The sequence below is a fragment of the Jaculus jaculus genome, chromosome 8 (assembly GCF_020740685.1).
Source record: "Jaculus jaculus isolate mJacJac1 chromosome 8, mJacJac1.mat.Y.cur, whole genome shotgun sequence".
Taxonomy (NCBI): Eukaryota; Metazoa; Chordata; class Mammalia; order Rodentia; family Dipodidae; genus Jaculus; species Jaculus jaculus.
The window spans coordinates 4072186-4087400 of NC_059109.1; the positions used below are offsets into that span (position 1 = coordinate 4072186).

At 55.6% G+C, this 15215-nt stretch overlaps 1 protein-coding gene across 7 annotated transcripts in view; it reads left to right on the plus strand.

Moving 5' to 3' along the window:
* Positions 1 to 14821, plus strand: part of Scube3 (signal peptide, CUB domain and EGF like domain containing 3) — a 46013-nt gene extending 31192 nt beyond the window's left edge. For 5 of the 7 annotated variants that reach the window (XM_045155704.1, XM_045155705.1, XM_045155707.1 and 2 more), the window contains 15 exons: positions 1388 to 1510; positions 1891 to 2007; positions 3571 to 3696; positions 3928 to 4044; positions 4121 to 4225; positions 4470 to 4580; positions 4839 to 4997; positions 5209 to 5424; positions 5725 to 5886; positions 6090 to 6257; positions 6935 to 7096; positions 7609 to 7806; positions 8200 to 8352; positions 8444 to 8523; positions 11051 to 14821. In XM_045155704.1, coding sequence (XP_045011639.1) covers positions 1388 to 1510; positions 1891 to 2007; positions 3571 to 3696; positions 3928 to 4044; positions 4121 to 4225; positions 4470 to 4580; positions 4839 to 4997; positions 5209 to 5424; positions 5725 to 5886; positions 6090 to 6257; positions 6935 to 7096; positions 7609 to 7806; positions 8200 to 8352; positions 8444 to 8523; positions 11051 to 11200 — 2147 coding nt within the window. In that variant the 3' untranslated portion in view covers positions 11201 to 14821. The remainder of the gene's footprint in view (positions 1 to 1387; positions 1511 to 1890; positions 2008 to 3570; positions 3697 to 3927; positions 4045 to 4120; positions 4226 to 4469; positions 4581 to 4838; positions 4998 to 5208; positions 5425 to 5724; positions 5887 to 6089; positions 6258 to 6934; positions 7097 to 7608; positions 7807 to 8199; positions 8353 to 8443; positions 8524 to 11050) is intronic. The other 2 variants (XR_006638475.1, XM_045155709.1) reach the window with 2 other exon arrangements.
* The last annotated feature ends 394 nt before the right edge of the window (positions 14822 to 15215 follow it).

A 15215-nucleotide genomic window follows, 5' to 3' on the forward strand; every position in this document is an offset into this window, starting at 1 on the left:
CCTCGACCCTCGCCCTGTAAAGAGCCCTGCCCTCTCAGGTCGAGGAGCACCCAAATCCAGCCTGCACTCCAGTGCCCTCTGGCCCTAGTCTGTCTTCCCCCTGCTCTCATCCCTGCCCCCCGGGAGCGGGAGGGCTTCAGCCCTGACGTGAACAAACAGGCCACTCTCCCCTCCCGGGGCTGGGGAGATAGCTGAGCCCTGACTACATGTGCATGAGGTCACAAGTGTGTCCGGCAACCTTCTCTGCCTGCATTCCTCACACTGTCCCTGTCCCCATGTGCCCAGCCATGGTCTGAGGCCCCTTACAAGGGCCCAGAGACTAGAACAGCAGTGAGGGAGGGACACCGTGCCAGCGCCTGGCCCCAAGCTCAGATCCCCACATCTCTCTCTCCCTCTCTCTCTCTCTCTCTCTCTCTCTCTGTCTCGTCCTTGTGTTGCAGCCCAGGGCCAGGTGCTTTGTGGCACCGTGCCTCAGCGTCTTGCCAGTGCCTTAGTACTTGTCTCATGGGTGTACAACGGGGATGTTATTTCATACGAAGTACTTAAAAGCACAAGGCACATGGACACCCTCGGGCTTAGTGTCATTATGGTACAAGTTCCTACACTGTCTGTTGTTTCCCCTCTTAATTAGCAGTCTGGAAAAGGATGGGGAGAAACACGAAGGGAAGGGCTCCCTGCTCACGGAGAGTGGGGACTGGAAGGAGCTGGGTTCCTTCTTTGTGTCTTGTGGCCCGGCAGCTGCAGGAGGGGGAGGGCTGGGGCAGCAGGTCAACCAGGCAGAGTTGAGAGGTTTCCTGCCGCCAAGGGCTGTTGACAGGTAAGCCTCCAGCGAAGTGGAAGGCTGCCCTCCAGGAGGGGCGAGGAGCCTGGGTCCTGTCTGCCACCAGCTTGAGGAACTTGACCTCAGGAAGGAAGCTGCTCACCCCTTTCCTGCTCCAGTGCTGAAAGCTGCCCCGGCCCAGTCTTCCCAGGCAGCTCCAGTCCAGCCCCTGCCTGTGCCCTCCCCCACCAGCTGCCTAACCCAGCCTTTTGGGTCCGCCTCCCCGAAGGCTGCCCCTTTCTTGACTGGGCCCTTGCGACAGGAGTGGGCAACGGGGAAGAGTGGACGACCCAGCAAGCCTTCTCCAGAACGGCCATCAGCTGGAGATTAGGGGCGTGGGTTAGCCTGGAGGTCAAAAGCCCACCTGCTCCCCACTGTTGACAGTGCCCTAGTGGCCTGAGCCTGATCCCAGAGACAGGATGTTCCAAATGGCCACATCTTCTGAACAGGGAAGGCAAGGAGGCCGGAGGGAGAGTCCCAGGGCCCTGCTGGGTTGGTCAGGTCTCTCTCCACGTTCATTCCCAGCCCTCAGCGCTGCCCCTGGCCTGCTCTGTCTTGCTTCCGCAGACATCGACGAGTGCCGCTTGAACAACGGGGGCTGCGACCACATCTGCCGCAACACCGTGGGCAGCTTCGAGTGCAGCTGCAGGAAGGGCTATAAGCTCCTCATCAACGAGAGGAGCTGCCAGGGTGAGCGGGCCGGGGCCCCGCGGAAAGCCTCGGGAGAGGCTCTGAGAGTGGGAGGGGGCTTCGGGACCCCCGGCCAGAGCCGGAGCCACCCAGCAGACCCCGTGGGGAGTGCCATGCCATGCTGCAGACAGGCAGGCCGCCCGCCTTCCGGTCCGCACGTCAGCCCCACGCTGGAGCACACAGCCTGGCAGAGGGCAAGGGAGACATCACCCTTTGGCAGAAGTGCCTGCCCGAGCCATGGGCACCAGGCTTCACAGGGGCTGGCTCCAAGTAGAGGGGAGGTAGGCAGGGTCAGCATTGCCAGGGTTTCTTTAACTCCAGGGTCCCTCTACTGGGTCCCTCACCTGAGCGTGGGTCAGGTTCCTTGTCTTATCTTCCAGATATAGACGAGTGCTCCTTTGATCGAACCTGTGACCACATGTGTATCAACACACCAGGAAGCTTCCAGTGTCTCTGTCATCGTGGCTACCTGCTCTATGGTGTCACCCACTGTGGCGGTAAGCCAGCAACTCTCTAACCTCCCTAGTCTCTCACCTTGGCATTCTCCAATTGCCTGAGCCCCTGTTGGCTTCTGGCCGTGTCTGCCCCACTGTGTTGGAACGGGAGACGTTAAGGCAGCATCCAAAGGCTAGCTGGAACGATTTTTGGTTTTTTGAGGTAGGGTCTCGCTCTAGCCCAGGCTGACCTGGAATTCACTATGTGGTCTCAGGGTGGCCTCAAACTCACGGTGATCCTCCTACCTCTGCCTCCCAAGTGCTGGGATTAAAGGCATGTGCCACCACGCCTGGCCTCAAAATTATTTTCTTATTAGGAAGGAGGTAGCCCAGCCTGGCTGGACTTGAGCTCACTACAGAGCCAAAGATAACCTTAAACTCACGGTGATCCGCCTTCCATCACTTCCCAAGTGCTGGGATCATAGATGCCTGCCACCGCGCCCAACCCCTGCCCCCCAAGATCCTTATCTCCCACTCCTCACTGGGGTGGTCCCTGGATCCTCAGCTCCAGCTACACTGGTGGGTAACAGTGGAAGACTTTAGAAATTGGATCAGACTGGCCTCTTCCCAATGGCTCCTTTGGGGACAGAGACAAGGGGATGAAATTTGAGCACTGCTCAGACCAGAGAATTGTTTAAAGTTATTTTTTTCTTTTTCAAGATAGGGTCTCAGTCTCACTCAGAATGACCTGGAATTCACTCAGTAGTCTCAGGATGACCTTGAACTCATGGCGATCCTCCTACCTCTGCTGCAACATGCACCATCATGCCAATCTCTAAAAACTTTTGTTGTAGGAGTATTTAGCATGAGATCTACCACATTAACAGTTTCAATTTTTCTTTTACCGAGGTAGGGTCTTGCTCTAGCCCAAAGTGACCTGGAATTCACCATGTAGTCTCAGGGTGGCCTCCTACCTCTGCCTCCTGAGTGCTGGGATTAAAGGCATGCACCACCATACCCGACAACAACTTAACTTTAAAATTTTTTTATTTATTCATTTCCAAACAGAGAGAGAGAGAATGAATAGGCACTCCAGATCCTCTAGCTACTGTAAAAGAATTCCAGATGCATGGTCCTCTTTGTGCATCTGGTTTACATGGGTCCTGGGGAATCAAACCCAGGTCATTAGACTTTGCAGGCAAGTGCCTTAACCACTAAGTCTCCTCTCTGGCCCCAAAGTTGTAATATTTTAAAGGCGTTATTTGTGTGTGTGTGACTGCAGGTGTGTGTGCATGGAGCATGTGTGGAAGTGTGTGGACTTTCAGGTTGGCCCTCACCTGTCCACCTCATGTGAGGCAGGCTTTCTCACCCTGGATTCACATTCTGTTGTCTCCAGCTCCCAGTTTTTTACGTGGGGCCTGGGGGTTGAGTTTGGGTACTCCAGCTTCAGTGGCCGGCACTTTATCCACTGAGCCATCTTCATACACCCTACTAACAAACTTCCAAATGTACTTCGTATGGTATTGTCATCTATAGACAGCAGGTAAACTGCTGGAAATCTCTCATCCTGTGTTGCTCAGTGTACCTGGAACTCTTGCCCTCACTCCCTGCCCGCTCCTCCCGCAGATGTGGATGAGTGCAGTGTCAACCGGGGCGGCTGCCGCTTTGGCTGCATCAATACTCCTGGCAGCTATCAATGTACCTGCCCAGCAGGCCACGGCCGCCTTCATTGGAATGGCAAGGATTGCACAGGTGCGCGGCGCCCCCTGCCAGCGGAATCTGGCACTGCAGTTCCAGGGGAGGGGAGGGAAAAGGTGGAGAAGGCAACCGCCTGAGTGAGACTTGACACTTCTGGGAAATGCGTGAAGGATCTTCATCAGTATCCAAGGACACGACAGTAGCTCTTCTCTCTCTGCACGGGTCACTGAGGGAGAGGGTGGGCGAGGAATGCTCCACCTCCTCAGGCCCTGCTCCCCTTCCTAGAGCCAGTGAAATGTCAGGGCAGTCCTGGCGCCTCAAAAGCCATGCTCAGCTGCAACCGCTCTGGCAAGAAAGACACCTGTGCCCTGACCTGTCCCTCTCGAGCCCGGTTCTCACCAGGTATGAGAAGGAGGGATCCAGTGCGGGGGAGGGGGGTGGGCGGAAGGTCAGGGTGGTGACAGACTCCTTCTCACAGAGTCCGAGAACGGCTTCACGGTGAGCTGTGGCACCCCCAGCCCCAAGGCTGCTCCAGCCCGAGCTGGCCACCCCGGAAACAGCACCACCTCCAGCCACTGCCATGGTGAGCACCAGCCCTGAAGCTTCTCTTGACCCACTGCCCCCAACCCTGCCTACCCCGAGGCTGACTTCCACTTTGACAAGCCTCCAGCCGCGCTCCTTTGAGCCCCTGGTAACGGATCCAGCCAAGCCCCCGCCTTTACTGCCCGGCTTCGAAACACGGCCCACAGTGACCCCGTCCTCAGTGCCCACCCCTTCCCCCCCCCCCCACACACACACACTGTGCTGAGCTTCTGTCATCCCTCTAGAGGCTGCAGCGCTGCCAGTTAAACAGCGGGCCTCCTTCAAGATCAAGGACGCCAAATGCCGCCTGCACTTGCGGAACAAAGGCAAAGCTGAGGAGGCCAGCCGAGTCGCAGGTCTGTATGGGGGCCTCGCTGTGATGGGCTCAGCCACCCCACCCCCCAGTTCCTCTGCTTGTTGACACCTGTTCAGGGCCCACGACAGGAGGAGGCAGTTGTAGGCACAGGGCCCCACATCACCCACCAACCAGTGAACTCGACCCCAGGACTGAGGCACAGGCAGATGTGCTGAGGGCAATCGAGGGCGGGTGGAGAAGTCAAAGCCAGCAGGGGATGTTTCCCCCAAGGTTGAGGGTGACAAGGACTCTTCCCTAGGTGGCACCCCCTGCTCTGACTGTCAGGTCACCTTCATCCACCTTAAGTGTGACTCCTCTCGGAAGGGCAAGGGCCGGCGGGCCCGGACCCCTCCAGGCAAGGAGGTCACTCGGCTCACCCTGGAACTGGAGGCAGAGGTCAGAGCTGAAGAAACCACAGGTGGGAATTGGGACACTGCTGGGCACAGAGCCAGGGTCTAAAGGAGCTGGGCCCAAAGGATGGGAGGAAGCTTCTGTTAGGGGCCTGCTGCATAATGGCGGCCCAAGGACTGTCCCTCGTACCTGTCCCTTCCTAGCGCCTGCCTTTGCGCTCCTGTCCACCTGCTCAGGCCACTCTCTGTCTTCTTCCTGACTCCCACCATCCACCACAGCTGGCTGTGGGCTGCCCTGCCTCCGACAGCGGATGGAACGGCGACTCAAAGGGTCCCTGAAGATGCTCAAAAAGTCCATCAATCAGGACCGTTTCCTGCTGCGCCTGGCGGGCCTTGATTACGAGCTAGCCCACAAGCCGGGCCTGGCATCCGGGGAGCGAGCAGAACTGGCGGAGGTCTGCAGGCCCGGGCAGCACCGTGCGGGGACCAAGTGTGGTAAGGGAGCTTGCTGAGGAGCAGAGGGTGGGGAAGGCACTGGCCAGAGCAGAACCCCGTGGTCTCAGGGGCAGTTTCCAAACGGTGAGGCAGCCAAGACTTTCCTGCCCACTATCTTCTCCTTGTCCCTGGCTGAAATCCAAGACACCAGGCAGGGCCAGCAGCCCTTTGCAAAGGCCTGGCCTCCCCATCTCTCTGAGCAGGATTCTGTTAGTTCCCTGATCTGGGGAAGTGGGAAGGGGAGTCCTCAGCCCGGGTGGTGGGAGGTGGGGGTGGCTAGCACGGCCGACTCTCCCTCAGTCAGCTGCCCGCAGGGAACGTATTACCACGGCCAGACGGAGCAGTGTGTGCCATGCCCAGCAGGCACCTTCCAAGAGAGGGAAGGGCAGCTCTCCTGCGACCTTTGCCCTGGCAGTGATGCCCACGGGCCTCTTGGAGCCACCAACGTCACCACGTGTGCAGGTGCCAAGGGAAAAAAACACCACAGAGTGGGCTAGGGTGGGCACTGGGATGCCTATGGGCATGGGGCTTCCCAAAGGGCAGGCCCAAGCTCCAGGCCACTCTCCTAGCTGACATCCTGTGTGCCTCTCTTCCCTGAGACGGGGTGACCCCACGGGGTGATGCAGGATCATCCCCATCAGAGCTGGGCCCTTGGTTCATTACAGGCCAATGCCCACCTGGCCAACACTCAGTAGATGGCTTCAAGCCCTGCCAGCCATGCCCACGTGGTACCTACCAACCTGAAGCGGGACGGACCCTGTGTTTTCCGTGTGGTGGGGGCCTCACCACCAAGCACGAGGGGGCCGTCTCTTTCCAAGACTGTGACACCAAAGGTGTGTGGACTGCACTCCCCCCGGGGGCCGCCCTGACTGCCACTGCTAGCAAAGAGTCTCCAAGTCAAAAAAACAGTCCCAGGATTTGTCACACACTTGAGAGTAGAAAGTGCTCCACAAAACCTCTCCAGGTCCCCAGTGCAGACCCAAGTGTGTTTTCCCCACCATCTTTCCCAGACCGGGAAGGGGCCCTGCCTGACCTACCTGGCTACCTCTTAGGCCAAACCTGAAGATACAAAGCAATCAATCCCAAGAGCTGGGGAGATGACTCCATAGTTAACGGGACTTGCAAAGCCTGCCAGCCCGGGTTCAGTTCTGCAGTGCCCGCACAAAGTGGCACATGTATCTGGAGTTGGTCTCATACTCTCTTTCTCCTCTTTTGTTAGTAAATATATATTTAAAAAACAGCAGAGTAATTAGCGGCTGCACTGCCCCCCTGGATAACTGGTAGCTCATTCTCCCAGGGCCCCCAGAGAGCTCCTGTGTCAGTTTGACAGTGCTGAGACCCAGAAAGAGAGGACTGGTCCTGTGGACGACCACTGGGCTGAAATCCGGGCATGGCAGAGAAAGGCTGAGGCCCTAGAAGGAGCAAAGGCGTCTTTGGTCCCAGTTTGTCATGACTGATGTGGCCTGCCACCCGCCCACCCTCTTGACCCCTCCTCTCCCCTCACCTGCAGTCCAGTGCTCTCCGGGCCACTACTACAACACCAGCACCCACCGCTGCATCCGCTGCGCCATGGGCTCCTATCAGCCAGACTTCCGCCAGAACTTCTGCACCCGCTGCCCGGGAAATACGAGCACTGACTTTGATGGCTCCACCAGTGTGGCCCAGTGCAAGAGTATGTGTGTGGCGTGCCAAGCTGGAGGAAAGTGGGGAGAGGCCAGGGGGCAACGGGCATGCAAACAGAGGAGTGCGCCTGGCGTGGTGGCACACGTCCTTCACCCCAGCACTCGGGAGGCAGAGGTGGGAAGATTGCTGTGAGTTTGAGGCCAGCCTGAACTGCAGAGTGAGATTCAGGTCAGCCTGGGCTAAAGTGAGACCCTAACTCAGGAAAAAAAAAAAAAAAAAAAAAAACTGTGGGGGAGGAGTGGTCTGCCTGCAGGAAGCAAGAGAGGCGGACAGGCAAGAAAGTCCAACCTCCACTTAGTCCCCATACCCTCAGACCACACCCGTTGCTGGAGTCGGCCTGGGGCAGCCTTTCCTGGAGACAGGTTAGGGACAGGCAGAGCACGGCGAGGGAGGAGGACCTAGAACCGGAGTAGATGAGGAGCAGGAATGGGGGCTGCCCAGGTGTGGGGCCCCTCCCCGACTTCCCCTCTCGCTTGCTCTTTCCACGGGGGCTTACTGCAGATCGGCAGTGTGGCGGGGAGCTAGGTGAGTTCACCGGCTACATCGAGTCCCCCAACTACCCGGGCAACTACCCAGCCGGCGTGGAGTGCGTCTGGAACATCAACCCCCCACCCAAGCGCAAGATCCTTATCGTGGTACCCGAGATCTTCCTGCCATCTGAGGACGAGTGTGGGGACGTCCTCGTCATGAGAAAGAACTGTGGGTGGCTGCAGAGCTGGGAGAGGGCAGGGCACAGCAACCCGCTGGGACGGCGACTCTGGTCCAGGGCAGGGCAGTCGGGACACAGGAGAGCCAGCAGTGAGGGACGAGGGCAGCCTCGGAGAAAACGGGCAGGGCAGAGGACGGCAGTCAAGAAAGCCAGCCCTGGGCTGAGAACTCCATTCCCTTTGGTCGTTCAGTTCACATAAATGCCACGTTTCATACAGTGCCAGGAGTTGGGCAGGGAAGTCAGGGACAGTGGAGGGAGCCGGCAGCGAGTGGGTGTGTCTGGGGAGGGAGTCTGTCTGAGGCTGGCCTGCCCCACAGCCCGCATGCTGGCAGGGCTCCGGGAGCCGGGCCCGGCCCCCTCCTGACCCCCGCTTGCCTTGCCAGCCTCCCCATCTTCCATCACCACTTACGAGACCTGCCAGACCTATGAGCGCCCCATCGCCTTCACGGCCCGCTCCAGGAAACTCTGGATCAACTTCAAGACCAGCGAGGCCAACAGCGCCCGTGGCTTCCAGATTCCCTATGTGACCTACGATGGTGAGCCAGCACAGGAGAGTGGGGAGGAGGGGGAAGCGGGGAAGCAGGAGGAGCTCCTGCCCTCAGCCCCCAACCTTGGTCGACTTCGCAGAGGATTACGAGCAGCTGGTAGAAGACATTGTGCGGGACGGCCGGCTGTACGCCTCTGAGAACCACCAGGAGATCCTAAAGGCAAGTGAATGCTAACAGCGAGCGTGCACAAGCGTGTCGGTGCCAGGCTGAGTGCCAGCGTGGGCACTGGCTGTACCCACAACAGCTTTATCGGGGAGATCGCGCATCCTTCCAATGCACAGATGAGGAAATTCATGATTCAAGAGCCTGGCCCAAGAGACCTGGGCTTTGAACACAACCCATCTTGGGAGAAAGACAGAAAATGTCTTCTGTCCAGAGATTCAGGCTGTTTGTTGTTTGCCTTTTTTTTTTTTTTTTTTTTTTTGAAACACAGGCTCATGTAGACCAGGCTACTTCTGAATCTGCTATGTATCCAAGCCTAACTTTGAATTTTAATTAGAGACAGAGAGAGGGAGAGAAAGAGAGAATGGGTGTGCCAGCAAACAAACTCCAGAGGCATGTGCCACCATATGCATCTGTCCAAGCCTAACTTTGAACTCCTGATCCTCCTGCCTCCACCTCCCAAGGTGGAGAGAGAGTAGAAAGGTGTTCGTGCCCAAGACCCTCACTTCCTTCCAGCCACAGAGAAGCAGCAGGAGAGCACAGCTCTCTGAGGATCAGCTCACTGGTAGAAGCCTCCTTTTCTCCTCTCTCCTCCTTTCAGGTTGGGGATTAAACTCAAGCCTTGCACATTAGGAAAAGAGCCACGTTCCTACCCCCTAGGACATCTTTTTTCTTTTCTTTTATTTTCTTTTTTAAGGTAGGGTTTTGCTGTAGCCTAGGCTGACCTGGAATTCACTCTGTAGTCTCAGGGTGGCCTCAAACTTATAGCAATCCTCCTACCTCTGCCTCCTGAGTGCTGGGATTAAAGGCGTCCGCCACCACACCCAACCATTAGTAATTTTTTTTTTAAACAGGTATGACAAAAGTCTCTAGGAAACTTTCAGACATCAAAGAGTTTCATAATTTTCAGACATTTTTAAAGCACTGGGACCATCGTTTCAAATCCATTGTAGGTAGGTGTGGTGGTGTGCACACCTGTGTCCCAGCTGCGCACAGCTGAGGTGGGAGGCCACTGCGCTCAGGAGCTAGAAGGAAAAGAAGTCAGATGCACCACACAGTTTAGGTGCACGAAGTAGTGCAATTATTCTGATGAAAGTGAGGGTGAGAGGCTGGAAGCCCCACCTCCTAGAAGTCAGGAGGTCTGGGCTGTAACATATAGTGCCTGGCCCTTGGCTGGACCCTATGTCATGCGACTGTCATAGACAGGGAAGGTGAGGGAGGTGCAAAGGTCTGTGAGGGCCTACACTCAATCCCAGTGCTACAAAAAAAAAAAAAGGAAAAAGAGGGCTGGAGAGATGGCTTAGTGGTTAAGACATTTGTCTACAAAGCCAAAGGATCCCCGTTCAACTCTCCAGGACCCACATAAGCCAGATGCACAAGGGGACACATGCATCAGGAGTCCATTTGCAGTGGCTGGAGGCCCTGGTGTGCCCATTCTTTCTCTCTCTCTCTCTCTCCTTGCCTCTTTCTCTCTCTCAAATAAATAAATATTTTAAAAAAGGAAAAAGAGGGGACAGGGAATTGCTCAGTGGTTAAAGGTGTTGCTTACAAAGCCTGTTGTCCAGGTTGGATTCCCCAGTACCCACATGAAGTCAAATGTTCCAAGTGGCACATGTGTCTGGAGTTCATTTGTAGTGCCGAGAGGCCCTGGCACAACCATAGTCATTCTCTCCCTCTCTCTCAACTATTTTATTTTAGAGACAGTGAGAGCAAGAGCCACTGCAAACGAACTCTCGACACTCGCACCACCTAGTGGGCGTGTGCAACCCTGCACTTGCCTCACCTTTGTGCGTCTGGCTTATGTAAGATCTGGAGAGAGATCGAACCTGGGTCCTTAGGCTTTGCAGGAAAGCACTTTAACTGCTAGGCCATCTCTCCGGCTCCTCTTCCTTTCTTAATAAAGTATTTGGAGCCAGAGAGATGGCTTAGCGGTTAAGGCGCTTGCCTGCGAAGGCTAAGGACCCAGGTTCAACTCATGTAAGCCAGACACACAAGGTCATGCATGTGCACAAGGTCACATATGTGCACAAGGTGTCACGCACATCTGGAGTTCAAATGCAGTGGCAACAGGCCCTAGTGCACCAATTCTGTCCCTCTCTTGCTCTCTCATAAAAAAATGAAATAAAAATTTTAAGCAGGAAAAGAAAGGGAGGGAGGGAGGGAATGAACAAACATGGAGACCAGCTGGAGGCTGTGGTAATAGTCCACGTGAGAAATCACAGTGGCTTGGCCCAGGTTGGTAGCCGTAGAGACGGCAAGCAGTGGTCAGACCCCGAGTGTGTCTTGAAGGGAAACGTCACAGGCCTTGCTGTGGCTGTGAGGAAGAGGGATCGAGGACAGCTCCGCAGAACTGGGCCTGAGCGGAAGGCGTGGGCCGCCCCTGAGCTGTAGCGATCTGAGGAGATGCTGGAAGAGCGCAGAGCTCGCTCCTGGTTTATCAGCTGCTGTTCGGCACGGGTGAGCTGCTGTCTTCTTTCCCGTCCATGACCCTGAGGCTGACACTGCCACCTGCCACCTCCTCCAGGACAAGAAGCTCATCAAGGCTTTCTTTGAGGTGCTGGCCCACCCCCAAAACTACTTCAAGTACACAGAGAAACACAAGGAGATGCTGCCAAAATCCTTCATCAAGTTGCTGCGCTCCAAAGTTTCCAGCTTCCTGAGGCCCTACAAATAGTGCCTACCGGCCCGAAGACGCAGGTTTCGGAGCCCCAGACTCCTTAGCCCTCAGAGCCGGCAGCCCCCAACCCCAGTCATGAACTCTGTCTTTCTGGAGGACTATTCACTACGCAGACCAGACACTCTCCCTGTCTGTCTTCCAGCTTCCTTGTCTCTCTCTCTCTCTCTCCTCTTCCGTGCTTCTCTGGAAAAGCCGTTCAGTGCTGGCTCCCCCCCCCCCCCCGCCGCCCCCAGAGGTGAAGGGATAGTGCTGTCCCCTCCCTTCCCACTGTGCCAGCTCAGGTCCCCGGCCCATCAGCTTGGAAGGGCACTAGAGACCCACAGTAGAGGAGGGTCTGCTGGGGAATGGGGACAGGACGGGTAAGAAGGGCTTCTACCATTATAGGGTGGTGCCTTGCTAGTCAGGAGCCAGAATATCCCCTACTGTGCTCTCCAGGGTGACTCTTAATATTAACCCAGGGTCCTGCCAAAGTAGCCTTAACCTTACCGGCTAATGCCAACACCCGGCTGCTGGGGCACAAGGCTTGAGCCTTGGGCCACCTACACGGTTGGCTTTCTCCTCTGTACAGCTCCTCCCTTTCTTCCCTTGTATGTCTGCGCGAGGCCAAGCCCATAGGGGCTCACGAACAGCCCGTACCACCAGGCTGGCAATGCAGAAGAGCGGCGTGGCTCCCGGGGAGACGGCAGCTCTGTAGGGCACAGAGCAGGCGTCGCAGCACTGCTGAAAACAGAAAGAAGAAACTGGGACTCCTAAAGGACTCACCTGCAGAACAAGTGGGAACCAGCCTCCAACACTGGTCCTTCTTCTTGTCGCCCCTGGCCCAGCCACACCCTCACCCCACCGAAGTGCCCCCTGGGGGAGCACTCCTCCCCTGGCTAAGTGCTGTCCTTAAAGAAAGCTGGCTGTGGAGCCTCGCCAGCCTGGGCCTCTGCCTACAGCTGCCTTTCCCTTGTAGCCCCACGTGGCTTGTGGGCTCCTCCAGAGGGACCCCACTCGGCAGCCACCTGGGCCGCCTACCTCTGGCTTGGGCTGTGGGCAGCAAGAGGAGTGTGTGCACTTGGCGAGCCTCCTGCCCACCCTGTCCACATCGAATAAGTGCAATCACTCTGAGTCTTTCTGTGTTGTCTAGAGGGAGGGGCTTTGTTTCTTTTGTTCGTTTCTTTTTTCCTCTTACAAGAACTATTTATAGCTGTCCAAGAGAGAACAGTATGTGGGGTGAAAGAGCATCAGCTTTGACTCTCGTGAACCCAAGCGCTGGAGCATCTCACCTGTCCCTCTGTGGCCACCAACATCTCCAGGGCCCTGGGCCAGATGAAGCCAGGGCCGTCCCCCAGGCTCTGATGTGTAGCACAGTCATTCTGGACAGCTGATGGAGCAGGAAGGACTGCTGGCTAAGCCAATCCTGCTACCCTGTGGACTCGATGTGGATTCAGGATCGTAGATGCAGATGGAATTGGTCAGTCATCTACTGTGAGCAGGGAAAAACCCTCTTCCTCCCTTCATGCTCTTCCTGGTGTGCATGTGGAAGTGGACCAGGGGATAGGCTGACTCAGGCTGCCAAGGACAGACGAGTGTGTGGGAACCAAGAACAGGACAGTGACCCACAACGAAGCGGGTGAAGGGACCATCGCTGTGCCTGACACTGGCCACTGCTCCCTTAGGAGCTACATCAAGGCTGACTCAGCTACTGTTTTTTAAAAAGAACCAATTCCATGCTCAAATTCAGGCCCTGTACACATCCCACCCTTGATCCAACTGCTGTCTATAAAAGTCCTGTTCATTTGCTCCTTCTAGCTCCCTGAAGCTGTAGTCTTACCAGTTACCGGACTCCTCAGACCCTGTTCTAGGGGGCTGTCCCAGGCTATTCTTCCCCAAGAAAAGCACTAAATAAAGGAGCCTTATTCCCACCACACCAGCCAGTGAACAGCCAACTGCAAAGCTAGGCCATGACACATTAGCCAATACCCCGGGGCTTGGGGCTGGACGGAGGGCTGCTGCCTCTGTCTCCCTGGGTCAGAGGGCCACATGAGACTGGTAAAGGCTTCATCCAGAAGAGGATATAGCCAGTTAAGCAAGAACGTCAGCACTTCCCAGGAAGTGCGTGAAGACTGCCTAAATCTACTTTGACCATCCTACCAGGCGCTGGAATGGCTTCCGACTCCTCCCCTGCCATTTTCAGAAAGCAGTGAGGTTTCTTCCTCAGCTCGGCCACCAGGGATCCTCCTCCCCTCCTTCCTCTCACACCCTGCACACAGACACACCTCCAGTCACACCCGAGCTCCACGGTGCAGCCAACAGACCACTGGGCTCACTGATATCCAGACAGGTGCCAATGTGCAGGTAAGGTCGCTCCATCAACCACGTTTAGTTGGGTCATTTCAGTTGACAATTGTGGATCCACGCAAAGCTGCTGCTGAGCTTACAGAGGAAACTGGCCCTGGGGCACCAAACCAGGGGTTAAGTGGTGTAACACTCAGGGACTCTAGGGATTTCACAGGTCAGACAATAGAGGTCTCCAGTGGTAAGGGGGGGGTGGGGGCGGAACAGGAAGGTGGTGTAAATAGGAATCTTTCATGAATTGACCCAAAGGCTTCCCTGCAGGATGGGGTGCTTATGGGTGCAAAGGACTGTGGGACCTCACTCTTCTTAGCACAAGGCCTGGCCTGATCTGAGCTTGGGCACAGAAAGCCACTTCCTGAGGGCTCCAGGGGCCAAGTGACGTGTATCAGGAAGGCACTTACAGCCTCTGCAGCACTGTGACCCCTCTTTGACTCCCACCTCTTTCTGTAGTGAGGCCAGCCCATCTCTAACCCTGAGGGGGTTCTCAAGAGCCAGGAGAAAACTGACCAAAACCTGGACTTGAGCTGCCCGGCCCAGGCCTAGACATTCCCAGGGGCTTGCTACTGAGCTGCGCACGCCCTAACATCCCCCAAAATGGCAGGCCTGGCCTATGGCCCCAGTGAAACTTTCTGAGACGCGCCCGCCATATGTGTGCTTGAGGTCACTCTGGAGTGGACCATGGGGTCATATCTCAGTGTCAGAAATGTTACAGAGCGCTCAGGCGTTTCGTGTTTGCTGCCGAAATTCACTATGACGGCTGCGAACCAACAGCATAGAGACAAATACAGCTGACCGTAGCAGAAAGTATACACCGGCTGGCTTCTCTCAGAAGCACAAGGAACGTGGACGCACACAGCACGAAGGCGCCTGTCCCTGAGCCACTGCTTGGACTAGGAATCCTGTCAGAATTGAAGGGAGCAGGAGCCCCGCTGTGTTACCAGCTTACCCAGGCAATACAGTGTGTCAAAAAGTTTGGACAAACTACAAACTCTGTTCTTCTGTATGAGTTGAACTGAAGTTTCAAAGAATCATCATCAATGTGGGAGGCTTTTTTTTTTTTTCAATACGGGAAGAAATCTCAAAATATTGTATTGATATCTGCCTTCCACTGCTGCCAATATAGTAAGCATCTCATACACGGTCAACAGTAAGCAGCAACTGATGCAGTTCATAGAGTATTTTGCACTTGGGTAAAAATATGTATCTGAACTTGTAAAAAAAAAAAAGTTTGGATTTTGTACTGTCTTTTTTATTATATTATTAAAATACTAAATGAAATGTCTCAGACTGGTGTATTTTCTTCCAGCCCAGTAGCTTATCTTAGAGCTGGGGAAAGAATTTAACAGACAATCTGTCTTCTGACACCCAGATAAGACTTACTTTAACACTGCCTGCCTCCCCCACCTCAGTCTTTAAAAGCAGAATCAAGAACTTTATTTTTTTGTTGTTCTTTACTTGAGAGTGACAGAGAGAGAGAGAAAGAGGCAGAGAGAGAGAAAGAGAGAGAGAATGGGTGTGCCAGGGCCTCCAGCCACTGCAAACGAACTCCAGACACGTGTGCCCCTTGTGCATCTGGCCAACGTGGGTCCTGGGGAATCGAGCCTCGAACCAGGGTCCTTAGGCTTCACAGGCAAGCGCTTAACCACTAAGCCATCTCTTCAACCCAGAATCA